Source organism: Tachypleus tridentatus, chromosome 4 (genome assembly GCF_004210375.1).
Source record: "Tachypleus tridentatus isolate NWPU-2018 chromosome 4, ASM421037v1, whole genome shotgun sequence".
NCBI lineage: Eukaryota > Metazoa > Arthropoda > Merostomata > Xiphosura > Limulidae > Tachypleus > Tachypleus tridentatus.
Window position 1 is genome coordinate 22,949,967 of NC_134828.1, and position 23,991 is coordinate 22,973,957.

The 23,991-nt window shown below is 33.9% G+C and overlaps 2 protein-coding genes across 48 annotated transcripts in view; one reads left to right on the forward strand and one right to left on the reverse strand.

Moving 5' to 3' along the window:
• Nucleotides 1-21,192, forward strand: part of Keap1 (kelch like ECH associated protein 1) — a 30,794-nt gene extending 9,602 nt beyond the window's left edge. For 4 of the 8 annotated variants that reach the window (XM_076497220.1, XM_076497214.1, XM_076497215.1 and 1 more), the window contains exons 2-8: nucleotides 7,228-7,909; nucleotides 11,150-11,299; nucleotides 12,225-12,503; nucleotides 15,249-15,652; nucleotides 16,227-16,432; nucleotides 18,300-18,476; nucleotides 20,097-21,192. In XM_076497220.1, coding sequence (XP_076353335.1) covers nucleotides 7,481-7,909; nucleotides 11,150-11,299; nucleotides 12,225-12,503; nucleotides 15,249-15,652; nucleotides 16,227-16,432; nucleotides 18,300-18,476; nucleotides 20,097-20,254 — 1,803 coding nt within the window. In that variant the 5' untranslated portion in view covers nucleotides 7,228-7,480 and the 3' untranslated portion in view covers nucleotides 20,255-21,192. Of the gene's footprint in view, nucleotides 1-5,589; nucleotides 5,800-6,490; nucleotides 6,689-7,227; nucleotides 7,910-11,149; nucleotides 11,300-12,224; nucleotides 12,504-15,248; nucleotides 15,653-16,226; nucleotides 16,433-18,299; nucleotides 18,477-20,096 lie in introns of those variants that run through there. The other 4 variants (XM_076497222.1, XM_076497219.1, XM_076497221.1 and 1 more) reach the window with 4 other exon arrangements.
• Nucleotides 21,193-21,734: 542 nt separating this feature from the next.
• Nucleotides 21,735-23,991, reverse strand: part of LOC143248665 (single-stranded DNA-binding protein 3-like) — a 232,682-nt gene continuing 230,425 nt past the window's right edge. For all 40 annotated transcript variants that reach the window (XM_076497251.1, XM_076497229.1, XM_076497236.1 and 37 more), the window contains one exon: nucleotides 21,735-23,973. In XM_076497251.1, coding sequence (XP_076353366.1) covers nucleotides 23,863-23,973 — 111 coding nt within the window. In that variant the 3' untranslated portion in view covers nucleotides 21,735-23,862. The remainder of the gene's footprint in view (nucleotides 23,974-23,991) is intronic.

The window sequence follows — 23,991 nt, forward strand, 5'->3', positions numbered from 1 at the left end:
AGCCTACGGATTTACAACGCTAAAATCAGGGGCTCGATTCCCATTAATGGACACGGTAGATACCCTGATGTAACTTTGGTGTGAAACAACACAATCAGCAACAAAAACACGTCAGTATGAAAACCTAAAACAAATGTGTATATGTATAGATTTCTTATTGCATAGGGATTATTTTTGACACCACTGTATTATATTTGCAAGTGTCTCTTCTGGACCGTCAGTTTGTAAAACCTTTCATTACAAATGATAGCAGAGTTGTTTACATCGTTTTAAAACTTGTTTTATTTTTAAGAGTTATCTGATCATGGGGACAAGTACTTTTTCGAATTAATTTTGTGAAACGTTACATGACTGTGCGTGCATATATAGATGAGCGTCAAAACTTAGGGGAATAGAAATTTCAGCTGCTTACAGAAAGTTTGATAGACCATGTGGCTAAAAGTTAAAGTACAAATTATGACAAGGGTTCCCCAGTTTAGGGTAGGGGAGGGTACAAATGGTACATGAAAACATTTGAGGAGATATAACACCCTGACTGCTTTGTTCTACACTTGGTACACCGGTAAGTCTACGAATTTACAACACTAAAATCAGGGGTTCGATTCTCCTTGGTGGGCTTAGCAGATAACCCGATGTGGCTTTACTATAAATCGCACAAACACCATGTACCATTATTATACGCTCAACATTTCCATTTTGCTTCCAGGACGTAAGAAATTATTGAGGGGTACAAGTCACCCCGCGTTTGTAACTATACTCCGCATCCAATGTTGGGCCCTGGAAGACACATGTCAATGAATTTTCGCACCTTGTAAAAAGAGATTTTAAAATACTTCCTGCTTAATTTACTGAACCAATAGAAAATCACTATCACATCACAAATTTTTATTTCTCGAGATGTGCGACTTTTTTTTTTTTTACCTGACGTAGCATTACTCAGCGGTTTTTGAGAACCGTAGCCTTAATATTGTTACTTCAGTAAGTCACTATCGTTTGTAAACATTGCAGTCTTTTAGTTTCTAGGAAAGTTTATCATTTGTTTCTAGCTGTTTACTTTTTCACACAAAAAACTGATAAACGTGTATGTGATTGTATACGTATTCATTATCAGTAGAAAGATGAAGAAACGGGGCACAAACCTTGTGGTTTCCACAAGGTGCATGCACCACGATGTGTGGCAAGACTTGAGGGAATACGTGCATAACATAAGATCTTTTGCAACTACAGACAAACTTAAATATGTTTATGGATTATTTTGAAGTTTCGTAAATTAGTATACGTTTTTCCACCGCCTCTTACGTTTATTGCAATTGTTTGCTCGCTAAGTGAAAACATAATGGAAAATGTGATAAAGTAATAAAGACAAAAAAAATAAGTGAAAAGAGAACGTTATGCCTTCGGCAGTTCGAATCCCGGTCGCACCAAACATGCTTGCCCTATCAGCCGTGGGGACGTTATAATGTGACCTGTAAATCCCACTATTCGTTGGTAATAGTAGCCCAAGAGTTGGCGGTGGGTGGTGGTGACTAGCTGGCTTCCCTCTAGTCTTACACTGGTAAACCATGGACGGCTAGCACAGATAGCCCTCGTGTAGCTTTGCGCGAAATTAAAACAAACAAACCTTCGGTACTTGAACAATGTCAAACGAGGGTGTGGACTGGCAAATGTGGATGGGGTGCTTGAAAAATTAAAATATTTCGACTGGTTTGTGTAAAGGTCAGTTGCTTTTCGTCTGACTTGGCGGAGGTTTGGTATGGCCAAGTGGGTTGAGCGTTTGGTTCGCAATTTACAGTTTTGAATTCTCGTCTTACCAAACATGCTCAAACTGAGGGGGGGGGGTTATAATGTGGCGGTCAATGCCATTGTTCGTTTGTAAAAGATATAACCCAAGAATTGAAGGTGGGTGGCGATGACTAGCTGGCTTCCTTCTAGTCTTTCGCTGCTAAATTAGGGACGGCTAGCGCAGATAGATTTGTGTGAAATTGGTATCAAACAAATCTCAATTTGTTTGTAACAGGTACGATGAAATTTAAGTCAGTATTTAAAAGGGAATTAGAAACTTGCAGTATTTTAATGTGTGTTTATGGTAGTCTGTTTGAAACAATAATAATGGCCATTTCCGGAAGAAAGACCACATTAATAAGACAAAGCTGTCTTTTGTCATTTACGTTTAGCTTCATTAGGTAATCTTTTACAATAAGATGTTTCATGGCTAACCCTTAAGTCTTGATATTAACAATTAAACGTCTGTAATATCAGTTTGCCTTTTAGGGCAATATGTTAAAATATTTTTATACAGTCGCCAAGAGTTCCCTTATTCTCCCCCCCCCCTCGGACACAGTTACGATAAAAAGTGTTCTTACCCCTGCGTCTCGAGTGGATTTTGTTCATACCTTAAGTATCACAATTAGAATAATGAAAGTAAAGTATATTATAAATATTATACTAACACACATCTACATAAATTTTTATGTAAATTGAACGACAAATAAACTGTTTATAAACAAATAACCAAACATAGGAGGGGCAGAAAGTGTTGGTGCGTCTACTTTAATGGTCAGTTATGTAGCCTTTCAGGTGAATTACTTGGCGCAATCTCTCTTCATAGTCCTTCATGATCGTTTGACAGCACTCGACTGGTATTTTCTTCCATTCTTCTTTACAGAAGGCTTTCAACTCTTGCAATTTTTTCGGATGACGCTGATGAACTCTGGTCTTCAACTCATGCTAAACGTTTTCAATTGGGTTGAGATCGGGTTACTGCGATGGCCACTTCAGGACGCTTATATGGTTCCTCTGCTACCAGGATTGCACACATCGAAATATGGCGAACAGGAAACAACTGTCCAGTGATTTAAAAAACCGAATAATGGTAAAATACATGTTTCGTGTGTGGTCTTTCCGGTATTGCTACACAACTTAATGAGCCGAAATCTACTGTTCAAAGCATAATTGCTAAGTTTAAGCTTACAGGATCAACTGCTAACCTCCCTCGTACCGGACGCCCCACCAAGATTCCAGAGAGAACCAAGAGGAAGGTTCTCAAAAAAGTTAGTAGGAACCCTCGTTTAACACGTAATGGCACACAGAAACTGGTATTTTACCATTATTCGGTTTTTTAAATCACTGTTCGCCATGATGACCAAGCAGATTATGACAGAGACGGCACTAAATTGCCGGAAGTACATTTTTTGCTGGCTAAATTCCAATAATCATGAACCCAGTGTCTAGTTCTGGAATGGCATAATGTAGTTTATTCGCCAAACTAAATATTTTTACGGGAATATCAGTTTTTTTCACACTTTCTGAACTGTACGAACACTTTCTGCTCCTCCTATTTTTGGTTATTTGTTTATAAACAGTTTATTTGTCGTTTAACTTGCGTAAAAATTTATGTAGACGTGTGTTAGTATAATATTCATAATATATTTTACTTTTATTAGCCTACTCGTGATACTTTTTAAGTTATGAGCAGGGGTACGAACACTTTCTGCCGTAACTGTGCAAGATCTTCAGTCTTATTATTTAAAATGACTATTGCAATGCATTAGTTACAAATTTTAATGTATTAGAAATCATCAACAGTTTAATCTGTATTTGAATATGGGATCATATGAAAATTAGGGTTGGCGCAACATCGCGTCCCCGCATGTCAACACCAGTTTTCGTACAGTAATTATTCATAAATTTGCGGAATTATAGACGCCATTAAATAATTTATGGCGATTTTTTTAAATTATATTTTCATTGCGTTTAATCCACACTTGTTTATTTTCTACGTTTTGTTTTCTGCCTTTATTTTTGTCTAAGCCTATAAGTAGGACATTCACTTTTCATAAAGTATTTACGATGAACTGCAACAAAAAAGTTTTTTCGGACACGCCGTATAAGACAAAAGTGCCCGAATGGTGGCAAACATACTGTATGTTTTTATTTGTTTAATATTTTCATATTTTTTTAAACAAATCCGAAGGTGAAAAAATTTGATGGAACTTGTTTGATGTTGGTTTATTTTGATTGACTCTGTCAAAAAGGTTAACTTGTCTGTTTGGTGATAATACGAGGTCTGTTCAAAAAATACGTGGACTGACGTCATAAAACAAAATGTACTTTATTTAGAAGTTACAGGTCTGGGACCCCTTCAAAGTACTCTCCTCCCCAACGCACACACTTATCCCAACGGTGTTTCCACTTGTTGAAACAGTCCTGGTACGCTTCTTTTGTAATGTCCTCCAGCTCCTTCGTCGCATTTGCCTTAATCTCGGGAATCGTCTCAAATCTTCTTCCTTTCAAGGGTCTTTTGAGTTTGGGGAACAAGAAAAAATCGCAAGGTCAGGTGAGTAGGGGGGGGTTGAGGAAGAACAGTGATCGAGTGCTTGGCCCAAAACTCACGAGTTCTGAGGCACAAATTTCGCAGCAACGCGGTGCATCTTCAATTTTTCGGTCAAAATCTCGTAACAAGATCCAACTGATATCCCACACTCTTCAGCAAGCTCCCTAACAGTCAGACGTCGATTTGCCCGCACCAGGGTGTTGATTTTGTCGACGTGTGGGTCGTCAGTTGACGTGGAAGGACGTCCAGGACGCTCATCATCTTCAATGGACTATCGACCATCCTTAAAACGTTCATGCCACTTGAAACATGCCGTACGCTTCATAGCAACATCACCGTAAGCCATGTTAAGCATAGCAAAAGTTTCAGTCGCAGATTTTCCAAGTTTAACACAAAATTTCACAGCAAGTCGTTGCTCCTTCAGGTCATTCATTCTGAAATCCGCCAAACGAAAAAATCGCACTTCACTTAAAACCGCGTAGCTAATACACAAATGAAGATATCTGCAATCGGGAAATGGCGTCGTAATCAGCTGATCTGTGCGAACCTAGCGACACCAAGCAGATTCCTCTGTAACCAACTGGAGCCGCGCAATTCAAACAGTCCGCGTATTTTTTGAACAGCCCTCGTACACTGTCGTTTTGTACAGAGTATATATATTCTAGCACTATACCTTTTATAATTTTAGTTGTATCTCTTTGGCTCAAATTTGAACCCAAACGCACTTAAGTTAATTTCTTTGTTTAACTGCTGAATAGACCTGGCATGGCCAAGCGTGTTAAGGCGTTCAACTCGTAATCCGAGGGTCGCGAGTTCGAATCCCAGTCGCACCAAATATGCCAGTCCTCCCAGCCGTGGGGGGTGTTATAATGTTACTGTCAATCCCACTATTCGTTGGTAAAAGAGTAGCCCAAGAGTTGGCGGTGAATGGTGATGACTAGCTGCCTTCCCTCTAGTCTTACACTCCTAAATTAGGAACGGGTAGAAATTAAAAAACAAACAAACAAACAAACAGCTGAAACTACCTTATACCAAAATAAGTTTTGAAGTATTTTCAAATTTAGTGCAGATATGTGCTTGGGTACAAAGGTGAAAGGATTAGTTCCTCATATATTTTAATCAGTAAACTCAATTTTGTATTTAATTTTGAAACGTAATCAAACTGATAAATGATCACTTTTACGATTCATAGTTTTTGCATGGCTGGTCTAACGTGCAACCGTAATGACTCATCACTTTTCATTCTGTCGCGAAGTGCTGCTTTACGACTTTATATTTTGTGTTTCATATACCACTTGAGACACTCAAGTTTAATAATAATTAACGTAACAAATCTGTCGTGTTTATCCACTATTATTTCGTTTGGCGCTTTTTTAAAATATTTGTATCCACTGTTGTAACGAGTTCAAGGCCAGAACACACGACGTACGTGTACGTGTAATTATGTAAAGTGTGGTGCAGTTAAGGTACGTGTAGTGTAGGATTTTATGCTTTTATAAACGTGGAAACTTCTGGTTTAATCCAAGGACGTGCCCCATTTTAATTTGATTACATTGGAGAAATTTTCAATGATTTTTCTTTAATCACTTTCTTATAGGCGTTGGAATTTGCTTAAAATATCAAAAGTACACCATAAAAAAAAAAACTGTTAACTCATAATTGTTTGTTTTTTTCAAGACGTATTCCAACCGTCGAAATAATATGATAAAGCTAAAATTTTATGACAAATACTTCCATTGTTATCAAACAGTTAAATAAATGTAGAGGGAAAATGGGCCAGAAAATGATGTTTACAATTTAAATAAAATAATTTTATTCATTATAACAGAAAAAAAATATTATCGATAAAGTTGAAGATAGTATTATGTTACATTTATTTTTTATTTGATATTTCGAAGTGCTATATGTTTAAGCTTTTGTTGAAAGAGAACTGATTCTCAAGGTCAGAGCCTATTTGGATAAATATTGATGATCGAGTAATAAATATGGAAATAAGTTATCTCTTGAAGTTAATCTATAATATAAACTTTTTTGGTTATTTTATAGTAAGTCTGACAAATTCAAGTACAAAGAGATTTGTTTTTGTACTGAAGTTAAATTTCTACATGGTGGCCCGTAAGTCCCTACCCATCCATATATCTTGTGTATCCAGTGTATCTGTGTGCTGTCCCTCATTCTCGCTGCATAATATTGTCACAATACCTCTTCAAATGTAAATGGACATATATTGGCCATATTTCTCTGAAGAAAAAAAGAAACAAATTTATAATACATGCGTAATTGAATATAACATATGGATGGGTAGTGACGTACGGGCCACCCTGTACATTACTACTACTTGAAACTGAGAAAGTGGTAAGCCTAATTACCTGAATAATCTAAACACAATTTCAGTAGATACCTAAAGCAATTTTAAGCATATGTTTTATTTATTAAATTTGCAATCAAAGGCCTATAAACAAAATCAGTTTTTGCAAGTAAGAGAAAGCTGAAATGTTTAAAACTGAAGGAAAAAGAACATTGACCATTTGTAATTGTTAGGCTACTTTTATCAGCTTTATCAAAATGTCTATGAACATCAAAGTAAATTTTAGTAACAATTTTTAGGTAAATAGGCTGCAAGATGTTGACTAATGTGTTGCTGCATATTTTAATTTCTTCGTGTTTGCATTAATTTTATATAAAAATGTAAGTTTTATATAAATATTGTAATAAAAGGAAAATAGTCTTAGTGTTGGTTAATATAAAAAAAATTTACTGAAGTTTTACATTTTACAATTTTTGAATGTGTGTGTGTGTGTGTATATGTATGTATATACACTGTTGTTAGAAGAATTTAAAAAATCGTTTTTTTAAACAATCTTTTATTGTTTAATGGTTTGTTTCGTTGACAGGTAAGAAGGAAATGGGAAGTTTGACATTATATATTCCATGTGAACAGAACCTTTGCATTGAATGTAGCCTGTTGGAGAAATTAGAGTGAACTAATGTTGAGAAGTTACTCATCCTTCTTGCTCATGTTCTGGATTGAAATGGAAAAATTTCAGATGTGCATGCATTACTACTATATTTCTTGAAATTTGATTGGAATTAGAAATCTGTTTTTTATAGTCTTTTCTTTTATTTTCTATACAATACAGTGATAAAATGGCTTCTCAGATCGAGGATTTTATCTGCAAAGAGTTACCTAGGCCTCAGCCACCATGTTTTAAACCGAGGCCCATTGATGAAAACAATCCCTCTTGTGATGGCTCAATGCAATTTAGCATTTCATCATTTCCAAAGGAAGCCATGGAAGTCATGCACATGATGAAATTTCATAGGAAGCTCTGTGATGTAGAAATTCGAGTAGCTAATGAAATCTTCCATGCCCATAAAATAGTCCTTGCAGCAGCCAGTCCTTACTTCAAAGCCATGTTCACGAGTGGTCTGAAAGAATCCGAGATGTCAGTCATCAACATTCAGGGAGTCTGCCCAAATAGCATGGCTGTTATCATTCGATTTGCTTACACGGGAGAGATCAAAGTTGAAGAAATGACCGTTTGTAACCTACTTCCAGCAGCCACAATGTTTCAGGTGAGAAACACTCATAATGTAAGCACACAGTTGAGTGAGATTTTAATTTTCTATTGTTGTTTAAAATGTCTCGGGGAGTGTGTATGTGGTAAAATTTTAGCTATAATAGACATCTGTCTGCTTCTGCATTGTAATGACATTTCACCTTTTATACCCAGAATAGTAAAGAGTTGCTAAACAATGTTTTTTATTTGTGCTATGAAACTTAGAGTTTGTTTAGCATTAAGCACAAAGCTTCACAATGGGGGGGATATCTGTGCTCTGCTCACCTTGAATATTGAAACTTGGTTTCTAGCAGTGTGAGTCCACAGACATACCGTTGTGCCACTGGGTAATGAAACTCGGTGATAATGAAGGAAAATTTTGAAAGAAAAGAAAACTGGTATAAGAATTTATATTTTTGGTTTAAATCCTTACTGAATGCAGTTTAGCATTGGTTTGTTCTGTATCATGGAGAGGCATAGTGAACTTGTCACGATTTGATGATTGTATGGACGACCAGTGCCGTATCTTTTGTTCCCTGATGGTTGATCATTTTGTGTCCAGCAGATTTTGATCCTTAAAAGAAAGTTTCGTATCATGTTTACATCAAATTATTTTTGTGAGTCTTTGTTCAACTATGAATTTCATGAAATCAAATGGTAGAAACAAACTAACAGATGAACATTCAGCCATTTCTTATCATTCAACAAATTACAGGCCAAATGTCCAGTAGCTTTAATTAAACGAATGTGTGTGTGTGTGTGTGTGTGTGTGTGTGTATAACATAAGTACACGTGTGCCTTTATAACTGTAAAAATTAATAAAGCACACATGCGTGTGTGTGTATATATATAATATTTGATACACTAGAAACTATATACCTTTTTTTTTTTTTTTCTATTTGGCATGCCAGTTAAAACCTATTTCTATTCTATGTTAAGCCATTCTTCATGTAAAATAAGATGTCATTCTACAAGCCAAAATCTTGACGTGCACTGGAAATAGGTCCAAGCATTCCATTAAAGCCAAAACCATATAATGGTTTCTTGTTAGTATGATAAACTAGGGACCCACACTGAAGGGTTCCAGACTATCAATTCATATTTTACAAGGGTCCTATTGGTAGAATTTTAAAAAAAAACTAAAAAAGAGAAAAACATTTTAATATCAATTGTAAATTTTATTTATAATTTACACCCTGTATGTGGTTTATCTTTGAGTACAAATTAATTTTAATAATAAGGTTATAAACAATTTTCTTTATCTGAAACTTTTCAAAAGTTATTCCTATATCCTTTGATATCTACTAAATAAATAATCAATTTTTGTTTTCATTACTATAAAATATTAGAAAATAATTATAATTTTTCCCTGTTGTTTTCTGGAATAATGACAAATTGTAACAGAAAACTATAATTGTTTATCTTAAATAGCTTAAAGCTTTTAACAGTATATATCTATTTATATTCTGTTTTGTTGCTCTTTGAACCAACCCTAACTATTAATTTGTGATATATATAAATTGTAAGTCACATGGGAAATGCAGCTCACATTACAGTACCAAATTAGGTAATGCATGGACTATTTGCAAACATGCCTCATAAACTAGCTTAAAACGTTTTAAGTTTTTATAATTTAGTTAATTTTATAATAAGTAAAATAATATATATGAAAAACAAGAAATATTGAATTCGGTCTTTTATTTTTGTTCACTGTTGATGAAAGCTAACCCTACTTTTTTTTTAATTAAATGTATTACTGCATTAAATACTTTTTTTTAAAGAAAACAATGCATAAAATAACACAGAATAATAACAAGAGGAAATAGTTTCCATAACTTTTACATTTTGTTTTGGCTTTCTAGCTGCATGACGTAAACCGTTAAAAATTTACCTAAACTTGTCTGTCTTGTTTCATGTCAGAATACAATTTGAACTGGAAGAAAAATAGATAATTTTTTGTACAGGCAACAACATAATTTGATGTAGAAAAACTTTGGATTCCTATGTTCTCAAGCAGAGGTTGTGACAGATGGAGAAGGCAAGATGTGTAACTAAATGAAATTGAAGGCTACATAAATTATACTTTGTCTGAACAATGAAAACATTATAATGAATAACTTATTAAATACTTTACTTCTCAGAAGGGTGTTAAACAAGTTAAAGGAGTGGGATAACAGATAACAAATGTCCGTTTTCATAGTGGGGGAGATTGAGAATTTTTAAAATATTTCCTTGTAGAATTAGTAATGTAAATACCAAACACTTTTATTTACGTTTTGATGCTGAGTTTACTCGTGTACATTCATAATAAACTATTGTAAATAAATTTTGTATGTGACTGTAAAAGTAAAAGGGTTAATTGTGTGCTACTTTGACAAGAGTTTATTTTAGTGTAGTTTATTGTCATTGAAGAAACCAGTTAAAGTTTATTGGGGAACAGGTATGTGCAAGCTGTGTGCTGTTAAGTTTGTTATGGTACAAAGCATTGTGCTTGCCTTGCAAATGAATGTTCTGGGGTGCATAACTGTGGGGGGTGTCGAATCTTGTGCATCCTGATAAATTCTTATGCATATAAAATCCAGGAGTTTGGGTTAACTACAAACCAGTACTTTTATATATATATGTGTGTGTGTGTATATATATAATCAAATGTTGAAATGTTTACTTATTTCTCTGAGGTCTAATGATGCAGTTTCAAACCTAGTTGTCGTCATCGTAAAGCTACTTTCTAAAACTTGTTTCTCATAGGTTTTAGACGTCTCATTATGTTTCATTGTTTGCTAAATTTGGTATATTTAAATTTTATATAATTTTACCTTGCACAGTCTGAAGTCATTGGGCCTTATTTTATATATATTGTAGAAAAGTCATGAGTCTGATTGGTCTATAATTTATATGCACAAAAGACAGTTTAAAATTTTGTCATTCTAACAATATGACTGATATTTTACAAATTTCTCCTTGTAGATGTGATTGTTTGTTATTTTTAATAGGCAAGTAAAGTATACACTGAGGAAGAATCTTTGTTTAGCAATGCTTGAAGTTTGAAAGGGTTAAGAATAAACTTTAGAACTGTTCATTTGTAATTTGCAAAGTATTAATTCAAATACATTCTGTTAGATTCAGTGAAGTATATTTTAATTTGTTTAAAATAAAACTGTGTAATATAATATCAGAAATTGTATTTGCCATGTATTCAGTGGAACTGTAAGTATTTATGAGTTCTTCAGTATGTTCCTGTTGCTTTTTGTGATAGATGAATCATATCATTGATGCATGCTGTAATTTCCTGGAGAGCCAGTTGGACCCGACAAACTGTATTGGGATAGCAGATTTTGCTCTACAACATGGTTGTACTTCTTTATATCAAAGAGCTAATCAGTTCATGGATCAACACTTTTCACAAGTAAGTATCTCTGTTGTGTTATTCTCTAATGATGTGAATGTTGGGAGAGTGAGAGACTTATCACCGTTGCGTTATTCTCTAATGGTGAGAACGTTGGGAGAGTGAGAGACGTATCACCGTTGCGTTATTCTCTAATGGTGAGAACGTTGGGAGAGGTCACCGTCGCGTTATTCTCTAATGATGCGAGTGTTAGTTTACGTGCCTGAAGATATTTGAGTTCTTGTATAGACTTTTTTTTCTTTTAATTGTAGTTATTCACTATGTCCAGTTTTAACTGATATAGTATTTACAGTTTATTACATGTTCTGTTAACTGATGTCAGATAAATGACTTTCAAGGGTTTATGACTTGGGAAGAATAAGTTTTATGGGTAATATTGAAGATGTTAATGTATGAAATAGTTGTTTTTTATATTTTATCTTTGAAATTTGTGAAGGTATGTTAGGATAAAATATTTTTTAAAAAATGAATAGAATACTGCCATCATTCACAAATCATTATACTACTTGGCCATTCAGTTTGTCTGCTGTTTGTGTATTATATAAAACAGTGAAGTTGGGACATGTGAAGATAATGCTTTCAGATATTAACATATTTGTCACATGCTATATGATATACAGAATGTTACTGACCCTGGATGTTAAGTAAGATTTCAACATGTACAAATTTGAAAATTTTATGTTAAAATCATGGAAAGCTATTTTTTGATGTCTCGCTTGTCTGTGTGAGCAGGTTGAAATGGTTGATTCCTAAAATGGTTTAGAGGTTAAATAAAACTGACAAATCTTTATTTTAACAAAAACAACAACAAAACTCTGTACACATTTATAAACATAGACTAGTTGATAGAGTAACTGAAATAAATAGTCTTCATGGAAGGTTGATATTTGAATTTTTTTGTTGTTGTTGCTGATTTGGACCATAGGTGTCGCAAGGAGAAGAATTTCTGGCTCTTTCAGCTTGCCAGCTAGTTCAGCTAATCAAACGTGATGACTTAAACGTTCGATGTGAATCGGAAGTTTTTAACAGTGTTCTGAGATGGGTTAAGCATGACGAAGAACGTAGAAGGCCTAAGACAGCAGACATTCTGTATGCAGTTAGGTGCCATTTCCTCACTCCTCGTTTCTTGAAAGAACAGATTCAAGAGTGTGACCTTGTGAAAAACCTTCCTCAGTGCTGTGAATACCTCAGTCGTATCATTCAGGTAAGTGAGAATGGCTGTAAGCTCAGATAAGATAAGTGTTCACATTCAGTTTCAGTGATTAAATTTCCATTTAACCCTCATGATGCATCAAGTTGATATATCAGCTTTGATATTTATAGCAACAGTTTTAACCCTCCTGATGCATCAAGCTGATATGTAAGCTTTGACATTTATAGCTATTGTATGCATCAATTTAACCTTTATGGTGCATCATAATTTTATTGAAACTACATTCTAAATCAGTAATAAACTTTCAGTATAATCAACCTAGTATATGGAAAGGAGACACAAAGTAAGTGCAAAAGAAAACATAAATAATACTTGGGGAAACACTGTAATTACAGAAATGAGGAGAAACAAGAAAGTTGTAGATTTCATGAATATATCATTTACTATGACCATAGCATTGCCAGTAATATCTGAAGCTTTTACTGGTAAAACCATGGTCTGTAATAAATGATGTTTGTGAAACCTTCAGTAGTCTTGTCCCCCTCTCCCACAGAAAGTGTTTATATGGAGCACATCTCTCCTCAAACTGAAAAGAAGTATTCATAAAAAATATATGTACACACACAAAAAATTACAGCATGTTATTTACTTTGTGCCACTGACTTGTGATAGTATTATAACATGCATGTATGTTTCATTAACTATAAAATTGAGTAACAAATTTAGCACATAGTTTTAGAAACAAGAAAATTGAACTATTTTTAAATAATCTATTTTTTTTGTGTTAAGTATTCCACTACAAATTTTTATCCCTACGAAGGTTATTGAACTTTGTGTTGTAACCTGTGAAACTTTTGCCTTGAGCTTGCAAGTGATAATAAAAACAGTTTCAAAGAGGAGACTCTGTAGATGCATTATATACAACATAAATTTGCTACTGAAGTCAGAGTTCAGTTTACATGAAAAAAAGTACTTGATAGCTAATACAAGATACTTGTTACTTGTATTATATTACTTCATAGTTTAATTGTGAATCTAGTTGAGTTTATATCTAAATATACACAAACTAAGTAAACATATCACATTCAGATGGTGTTTAAATGGTTGAATAAAAATGATTTACTTTTTAGCAGGTAAAGAACGTTTAGTGTGCACACTGAATGTTTTATTTTTTACTTAATTTTATCATCAAATCTTTTTAACATTTTGCCCAAACTTGGCCCAGTGATGAGCATGGTGGGGTATAAATTTGAGAGTTGTTTGCATATTGTTTTACTGGAGGGAAAGAAAAATTGTGCTCTACATTTTGGAGCTATAGATGCATTATGAAGGTGACAGTAAAATCTGTTTGATGAAATAAGAGTAGACAGTGGGTTCTGTGTTGAGTAGCTGTCTTCTCTCTGAAGTGTGCCAATTCTATGTTAAAGACATGTAACACAGGTGACAATTTCATGTAGCTTTGTGCAAATATTTGAAAAAAAAACACAATTTTTTTACTTTTAAATTTGTGAATGGTGAGTTGTGTTATAAATCTTTTACACCAGAGCTTCACAAAATACAGAATATTCTACTATGTCATATTTGCAGAGCATCAACTACCCAGGCGGAAGAGTGGTAAGTCTGTGGACTTACAGTGCAGTGGCTACAACAGATATATAGCCTGACATAGCTTTATTTAAAGCAAGCAAACAGATTCTTTTTCTTGTCTTTTTACTACCTCAGTTTTGGCATTGTAATCTTTCTTTAGTGATTTACAGCATATTTTCAGTTATATCATCATCTTCAACTTAAAATTCTGTCTGGATTTTATTTTATTCTCACTGAAAAAAAATTACTTATTGAATTAGCATTAGATTGATTTCTTTCATTGGGCAAAGCCCATTCAAGTTCATGAAAGTGGAAGCCTTTATCCCCAACTAATACTATACATGTTCTGTAAGCAGTGTTCTTCAATAGGCCTGCCTCCTTATTAAGCGAGGTGTTAAATTTCCTCTCCCATCTGCACCCAAACTTAGACTGACTCACTAACTATAACTGTGGTGTTTTTATATTATCACAATAATTTTTCCCAAGTCTAGAAAGTTTAAGATGTTGCTTATTACATCAAGTCTAGATACTCAGGAAATTGGTCAACATAACTACATGCCAAAACTTCCTCTAGAAAACAATACAAAACACGTAAATTAAAATATTAAACTACAGTTAACAACAGTATATCTGTTGGTGTTTTGACAAAATGTTTATGAACTGTGAAGTGGCTCATCTTAGTTAGTTAGTTATCACCATTAGATTCCATCTAGGAACATAGGGCCACAATCGCTTGCAGATTCTTCAACAAGTATTTAAGTGAGTAGGTTGTTAACCCACTGCACCGAGTGGTCCCTAATTTAGCAGTGCAAGGCTAGAGGGAAGGCAGCTAGTCATCACCACCCACTGCCAATTCTTGGGCTACTCTTTTACCAACGAATAGTGGGATTGACCATCATAGTATAATGCTCCCGCGGCTGAAAGGGTGAACTTGTTTGGCGCAACGCCCCCTGCAACCCTCCGATTGAGAGTCACACGCCTTGCCAGGTCGAAGTGGCTCATGAAGATATTAAATTCTGGTTTCTTTTTTACAAGTAACTAGTTTTGTCAATTTATTTTAGCTATCTCTTAAATAAAATACCTGCAATTTCACTTTAAAAAGCAGTACAGTTTTTTGTGGGTGCAGCTAAAGAGTGATTTGACATTTGTTGGAATTATGTGAGAAAAATTAACACAATATTTAGTTACTATATCTTTGTTGCTTACTAGGATCTCACAGTTTGCCGTAAGTACAGTTGTCATCAGAGGACGCCAAAGGTTCCCTGTGTTATCTACACAGCTGGGGGCTACTTGCAACAATCACTGAGCAATATGGAGTGTTACAATGCTCACGAACAGCAGTGGTTCTCATTGGCTGATTTGCCAAGTCCCCGGAGTGGAATTGGTGGTGCATTTGTGGATGGGAAATTTTATGCAGTTGGAGGAAGAAACAACTCTCCTGATGGAAATCATGACTCCAATGCTGCTGATTGTTTTGACCCAATTACTAACACATGGAAACCAGCTAGGCCAATGAATGTAGCTCGGAACCGTGTAGGAGTAGCTGTGTTAGATGGAATGTTGTATGCAGTTGGTGGATCCCAAGGAACCATTCATCATAATTCAGTAGAGAGGCAAGATTTCTTATTATCAAGACAATTTTACTTCAACAGATTTATTGATTGAACAATTAGATCACAATACTTTTTATAGAATAAAGTTAAAAATCATCTTGCTTTTGAGCTTTCTTTGTCTGGGGAAAGAAGTGATTGCTTTTTATACATACATACACAAGTCATACATATTATTATGAAATACTGAATAATTGTGAATATATTAACAAGTTAATGGAAAATCATTTGAAGAGATGATAAGGAGTCTGTTTTTAATGTTTCTTAGTGTCCCAGTAGAGACCTGAGAAGCATATGGTTAATTTTTTTCATCTTTAAATGTTAAATTATGTTTACTATTTATTTATACTTCTTTATTAGGTTTAATAAGTTATCATCTTTAGTGCTGTCCAAAGTGAGAAGTGCTGAAATTCCAATTCAGATAACATGGATTTTATCTCCATCAGTGTAATACTTTTTCACTCCACATCTTCTTTACTGTTGCAAGTGGTAAGCTATGAATGTTTACTCTTTTAACAGATACTGCAATGCAACTGCTTACCAATGCAAGTCAATTGATAGATTAATATCTTCTTAGGTATGATCCTGTTGAAGAGAAATGGAGTTTTGTTAACCCCATGATTACAGCTCGCATTGGAGTTGGTGTTGCAGTGGTAAAACGATTACTGTATGCTGTAGGGGGTTATGATGGACATTCCCGACTCAATACTGTTGAATGTTATAATCCCGAGACAGACGAATGGACAATGGTTGCCAGCATGAACACAACAAGGAGTGGGGCAGGTGTGTACTGAAGTGGCTATGTATAATATTCCAGTAAACTAAGGTTTTTGTAACCAAAATATCAATTTGTGTTTCTTCTTTTGGTCAAGATATGTGGAGGTTTAAGATTCGGTGTTCTTTAATTTTATCTGTAAAGTGACAGAACTCAAATTGGTAAATAGCCCATGTGGCAGTAGTATTATTTAGTCATGTTTCTCTTGGCCCTTCTGGTACTCTGTAAGATGACTACTAGAATTAGTTGTGACATTAGAATCTGACCTTTTATTATAGTAATTGCACAACTTGAATAAATTAACGTACATTAACCATTCACTTTTTTTTTCCCTCATCTAGTATTCCAGATAGTTCCAACTAAGTGTAAAAGTAAGCAATAATGTAATGATACTGTCATTCAATTTGGCTTAGTTATATCAGTCACTTTGGCATGTGGTTAGTACTTTGTCACTTCAAAAATGTAGTGCAGGTTAAAAGACATGTACAAAACTGAACACACTTTGTTAATAGTGTTGAAGCAAAATGTACAAGTTTTCATTATAATGCATTAAATATATCATTTGGATCCAGTACTAAAAATTAATTAAAAGAAATAGAAAAAGATTTAGAGGAAACATCACTGGAACATTTAACAATTTTATTTACAGAAATATTGTGTGGGATATGTTACAGGTACACAACCATTTTTTTGTATTTAAATAGCACCCTTGGTTTAAGGGCCTTGCTGGATTATCTGTTTTGCCAGACTAACAGGGGTCAGGTAACAATAATACAACACACCTCTGACCCACAACTTGTACCCCTCCCATGTCTCTGAAGTACCATGAACTGCTAAAAACTAAATTGTAGAGCTAATCTGAAAGGTCTGGAAGTTGAGAGCTGTCAGTTTTTTTATCATGGATTTGTGATGTTCCATTGGGAACATCCAAGGTACTTGAAGTTGAAGCCATTGAATTATCACACGTAGTCTAAGCAAAGTTGTTTTAATGTGCTTTGATCTTTCCCTGTGCATTTTGTGATACAGCAAATGAAGTCATTAGTCCTTTTTTTGTCACGAAGGTATGTTGCTCTACCCACTGATTAATTCATCTGTCAACTCAATAAACTTGTCCATAGTAAGTCTTTCAGTTACGCCTGTTTTATCTTCATCACTTCATTGTTTTGATCAAGATTCAAGACAATATCCATAATTTCAGAGTTAGTGATGAACAACAGGTGTTTCTTTAACATTCATCCAGACTTTCTTCATTAAGCTTACTTGCTATTATACCCTTGGCAGCAGGTCCTGTAAAGCTTTTTGCACACTCAAGCAACTTATGGACAACTTTCTTCTCCTTTATACATTAAATCCTGTAAAGTCAGTAAGTAGCTTGCACCACATGCAATGCCATTTGTGGCTGTCCAGTCTAACTGGTCTGGCAGTTGCAGGAATTTCAAGTGCATTCTTGTAATTTTGTCCGTATTAAAGGAGGTGCCGGACCGTCAGTTGCTAGAAAATAAGTGGTGTACCTGTATATAATATCTAGTTTACTCTCAAAAACAGTGGTTCACATCGAAATATCGTTTTGTACGTTTTCCAAAGAGGCTATTTGTACCAGTAGAACAACTGTCAAAGTGCATTCTATTTGAAACAAAACAGATTTAATGTCTTCTTTAAAGATAAATGCACAGTAGCCTTAACTATGTTTAAAAACAAAGTAATAATAACATCCTTCTGTGTATGTTTGTATTTTTCAGGTCCTTTTATACTGGCTGTAAACCATACTCAAGGTATTCGTACTGCTGGTATCTGATGTTTTTACCCACACTATGATATTTATTAAATATCATTGTTAAAATGCTTCATAAGTAATAAATTTTGTTTTTGTTCCAGGTGTGATAGCTTTGAATAACTACATATACGCTGTTGGTGGATATGATGGAACATCCCAGTTGAGGAGTGTAGAACGTTACAATACGGAAACTAACGAATGGGAATGCTTCTCTTCAATGAAGTCTCCAAGGAGTGCCTTAAGTGCAGCTGTACTGGACGGGAAAATATATGCACTAGGTAGATAACACCAGAAGACATTATTAAAGACGTAAATTAATAAAGTTTATTAATTATTAGGCGATTTGTGTGTCTCAAGTCTGAGAACTGTTTAGAAATATAACAAGGAATTTTGAAGAGTTCATGTATAAAGGTGTGTTTAGTCACTAAAGTTTGTGTTAATCTTGTATAGCATAAACTGGATTTAATAATTAGATGCTAACATGTTTTCAAGTATTGGGGCATGTTCATCAATGGAGCAGAGTGGTCACCAGCCAAAAATCAGGACCTTTGTCTTATTTTTTTAAACTTCTTCAGTGCAAAAGCACAGTTTATTTAACCTTTAAATATATATAGTTTACAGACAAACAAATAAGACTTTCTATTTTAATTTAGTTTTTCTTGTTCAGAGTGAAACTAGAAAATTTGCTCTTAACAGTTTTAAGACTTATGTCCCCACAAAAAAAAAAGTGCAAATTTATTGTTAGGTTTGATAAGTATAGATGTGCATAGGAATGTGGGAAAAATTTAAAAAAACAAAACAAAAAACACTTAGTGTTTAAGATAATTGAAAAAGAGAAATAAGCAGATGAATAGTTTTGTTTTGAGTTTACATACCAAGAGGTATTTTATTACAATTTACCACTTTTACGGTAAGCCAGATTTGTTTTTAAAAACGGGTATGTTTTTTGACCATTTGTGAGATTTTTAAGACTTAAAAGTGAAACACTGGTTTAGCTTATGTATTTTCTTTCTTGTAGCCTTTAGCTACAGTTACCCCATATTTAACCCTTTACCTTAATCTGTTTATATGATGAAATCAACAAAATAAAACAATTCATCAATATCAACAAACTTCCTCCAAAAACCAAACAAAAACTTTACAAAACACAACATTCCAGTAAGCACAAATTCATTGGTAAACCAGGTACAAAACTGAAGTCCATACTATATAAAAACTATAGACAAACACAACACCAACATTATTTATAAAATATAATGGAAGAACTGCCACGACTTCTACACTGGATAAATAAGCAGAAAAATGGAAACTAGATTCAAAGACTACAAAAAGAAACTCCAAAACCACCTACCCACATGTTTGAACACTGCAAATTAAGTAACCACAACATAACCATAGACAACCCCCAGATACTTAGTAAATTAGAGAAATAAACATAAATAAATGCAAAATCAAAAAAGCTCTTCATATAACAACTCAAACCAAAAACCAGTATAAAGGAACAACTTTATACTAATTAATAACCCAACATATACTGTAATTCCTCATACAATCCTGTACCCCAAAGATATACTCTTCCCCCAAAAGACATGCCCATTAAGATCAGTTGCAATCTTTCTTTGTTAGCCTGAATGTGACCTAAGGTTGTTCTCCACTTTATTTTAATACCCATACCAGCCATCTTGAGATGTATCTTTTTTCATGTCAGGTTTTTCAGAATTTTACCATGTGCCACTTTATTATTAAGATATGAAATAAAAGCTTTATGCAAATGTGAAGTCTCTCTTGAAATGTCATGCTTACTGTTAAAACTGTAAATTGTAATAAAATTAAACAAATTACTTATTTTCATTGTGACGGTACTAACGAGTTAACTTGTGTTATTTTGGTCTCATTAGGAGGGTATGATGGTTTAAATTTCCTGGCAACCATGGAGGTTTATGATCCTGAAAAAGACGAGTGGACGGATGCTGCATCAATGTCATGTGGACGGAGTGGACATGCATCGGCTGTGTGTAGAGCTCCTTGTCTTGCACATGGTGTAGGTATTTCATAACTGAAACAGACAACATCTGTAGACTTACCTTGTTGGAATCCAGACTGCTAAGGAGCATGTTAGTCATTTGAATTTCTTTTGTAAGGTGAAAGAAACATCTGATTTATTACATTTGTTTTTGCCAAAATATTTCACTTACTGAAAAATTACTTGTTATAAAATATTGAGTGTTCACTTCCAATGAACTTTATTATGCTCGTGGATAATTGTTTAGTTGTATATATTCTCTGTACACTTGTAATATGAATAAGGAAAAATTCTATACAAAAGTTTCGTTGCGGTTAAAGAAAATTCTCATATGAAAGTGGAGTTAAGTATGTCATGAACCAATGTTAGCTGTTGTAAATATCCGTATTATCTTTTTTTTTTTTATGTGTGAATTTGTACACAAAGTATACAAAAGTTTCACTTGGTAAAGTGTACTTCTGTACAGGATACTAAAATATTAATAGCTGTACATATTATGTACTTGTTATAATTTGCTTTCTATAGTTTGATTTGTACAGATCAAACTGGAAATATGGTCTTCTTTCCATAATCTGTCATAAAATGTATGTACATGTTTGTATATAAAGAAATAGATAGCCCTCTAAGTTTCCATGAAGTAACAAATTTAAGAATTCTATTTCTTTTTGTTAACATTCTCACACTAAGTACCTGCTTCCAAACCTTGTACTAATATGCTACAGTAAGTGTTGTGATTACTGTAGGAAATAATATTGTATTTAACAGTTTTGATGTTGTGATATGACATGGATGTTGCTGGGAGTTTGTGTGTACAGTTGTTGAGGTGTTCGTTGTAAAACAAAATATTCAGTACTTTTGTTGTATTTACAGTATGATATTGAAGGGTTACAAGTAGTAGTTTCTTCAGTGTTTTGATCTGTATAAAAATCTCGACTGTATTTTGAGGAGATGAATAAAAATTAGAATAAAAATAACTGACCATAGTTTGTCTGATCTAAACGAAGACAACACTATGGAAGGAAGATAAATGTTGATAGTTCTCATTAAGTGTAGGTAACACAAATAGTCCATTGTGGGAAAATAAGGCACAAAGCTACACAAACAAATATCAGGTGTAGGATCATTTAATGTCACTGTTGCCAAGTGCTTTTCAGGGTTTTAAGATGGGGGGGGGCAAGTGATTACTTGAAGGCATGCTCCTTCTCTTAATGTTGGTATGTCCCCTTCAGCTCCCCCTACTCCCCGTTGGGGTTGTCATGAGGGGTAAATGTAATTACGTTTCTTATCTTGTAAGAAAACTTTGCATTAATGCTGTTGGCCAAAGGAAATTAAGTCCTGTAATATGTGAAAAATTTTGAGTAAATTGGTTTGTAATTCTTTAACTACTTTTATGTAAAGAGTGATACCTTATTCTTTCATAGAGTGGTAATTGAAGCAACATTATATAATTTATTCATTTTTGATAAACTTGTCATGTAGAATAAAACAAAGAAAACACACTTGACTTCTCCCAGCTGGAAAAAGTACTGTATTTACAGAACTTCCACTCTACATTAATTTGACTCAACCACTTTTCACAAGCTACTCATTCAATTTTGTTTTGTTTTTTTTAACCAAGTTATTTCCCTGCCAAATTGGGGGAAAAAAAACATTCAGTGGCCTGTAAAAACAACACTAAAAACTAGAAAAAGTAAAGAATAAATATGTTACTTAAGGGAAAAACATAACAGTAAAAATATTTTTTCTGTACGGGAATTCGAGAGAAATAAACCAAAGTGGCTCTACTTTAACAATATTATCTCTGTTGTAATCCATCAAAACACGGTACCAATTTACATTAGGACTTGGAGCATATGATTTTTCACATGCTGCAAACTGATATACTGCTACTGTTCTTCATGTAGTGGAAACATGCTTACCAATTCAGGTTTTTATAACAAAAACTATACAAAAGCTAATTAAACCTTATTTCTAAATAAACAAGTGCTACAGTGTTTAAACCATGAATACAATTACTTTCCATATGCTTCCAGATATGACATATAAAACACTTGTTGTAAGTTCTTAAACTTTTATAAATAAAAAAACCAAAATTTCCAGTTTTCTGTTTTTAAAGAAAAGAAAAATACATAACATTAAAATCTCTACTCACTGTCTTTTGTCTATATTGTAAGGTTAACTACTTCTAATGATAAAAAATATTTAGTTCTGGAATACTTACAGATGTTTAAAGTAAGAGATATTTTAATATTTATAAACACTCAAACATTACTGTTATTTGATTTTATTTAATATACACATCAAGTGTTTAAAGATTCGTTGCTTTGGGATTAAAAATATTACAGTATGGATGAATAGGATTAAGTCATCTAGTAAGGTCTTTAAGAGTTATTAAATAAATGCTTCAGGTTTTGTTTTTTAATAAAGTAGAAATAAAACAACACAGGTTTAGTAAAAAGTTCTCGTTTCCTACCTTGGCACCTGTTCTAGTTTATACTTTGTCCATAGTCGAGTGCCAGTTTTTAGACGAAGGAAGGAGGAACCTAATGATCTGTGAATGCTGTCGAGACAGTTTACCTTACTTTACTGTGTGTCCTTAACCTACATCTAAAAATGATCTTCAACAAACAATTTACAAAAAATGATGATCACTGAGGTTCACCAGAACACATAAACATTACAAAGGTACGTCCCAAGATCGAGCAGAATTACTACTATCAATAATGTGGTTTACACATAAATAAAAACAATGTACGTACGAAGTAGAGGTTATGCTTCCTAAAATTCAATATAGTTTTAAAAAGCTATCATCTATCGCTTCCAGATGAAAATATACACATTTTTCTGTGCAGCATCGCTTGATATGAGTGACAGCATTAAAAAAAGGAAATACTGACATGAGGCAAAACTTTGACACTTACCACCAAGCCCACTTTGATCCCTTTGTCTCCATAAATTTGGAACGTTCGTTTTTACCTCCTATGTTTCTTAACTAAAGTAATGGAGTTACGAGAAAAGTTACACCCAGCAGACATTTCTCAAGTGTACGTGAATGGCAGCAAATACATGATGTGTAACTTTGTACAAATTCATGGGATACTAACACAAGAACAAAACCTATTGCAGTATCGTAGATTAGAATTCAAATACACTTAAAGAAAAAGTATACACGATCTGAGGATGACATTTTTTTTTGTTGTTGTAATACTTGGGATATATATATATACATTCAACTTTCTACTCTAGCTTAGTACATTAAGCTAAGTGACATTTAAATTACTTTAATGAAAATGATGGGGTCTGTTCACTTATGAATCATTATAGGATGAAAAAAAAAAATTAAAAGATGGTTCCCAAGAAGCTGGTCACAATGTTGTTTCTAGTTTAACTCTGAGGGTGCAGGCACTATATGTATAGTACAGTTTCCACACCAAAAGAAACTCCGGATAATGAGATTTTGATTGGAATCTTGAGGGATTTCTCTGGGCTTATACCACTGTCTCTCAGGTCTAAGAATTAAGCCCGATGATAATTAATACCAGTGTGCTGGAGACCCCAAGAGAGGATATGTGATGAAGGGCACTGCCTACATTAGGCCCTGGCAGGTAGTAAACATGTGGGAAAAAGAGTGAGAGCACAAGTTATTGCATGAAATATTCTGAATGTTCTGATGGGGTGGCTTTCTCAAACCTTTTGGCTTCCTCTTGCATGCTCTCTTTGATTTTCAGTATTGCTGCTGATTCATTCTGGTCCTGTAAATACATGTATAG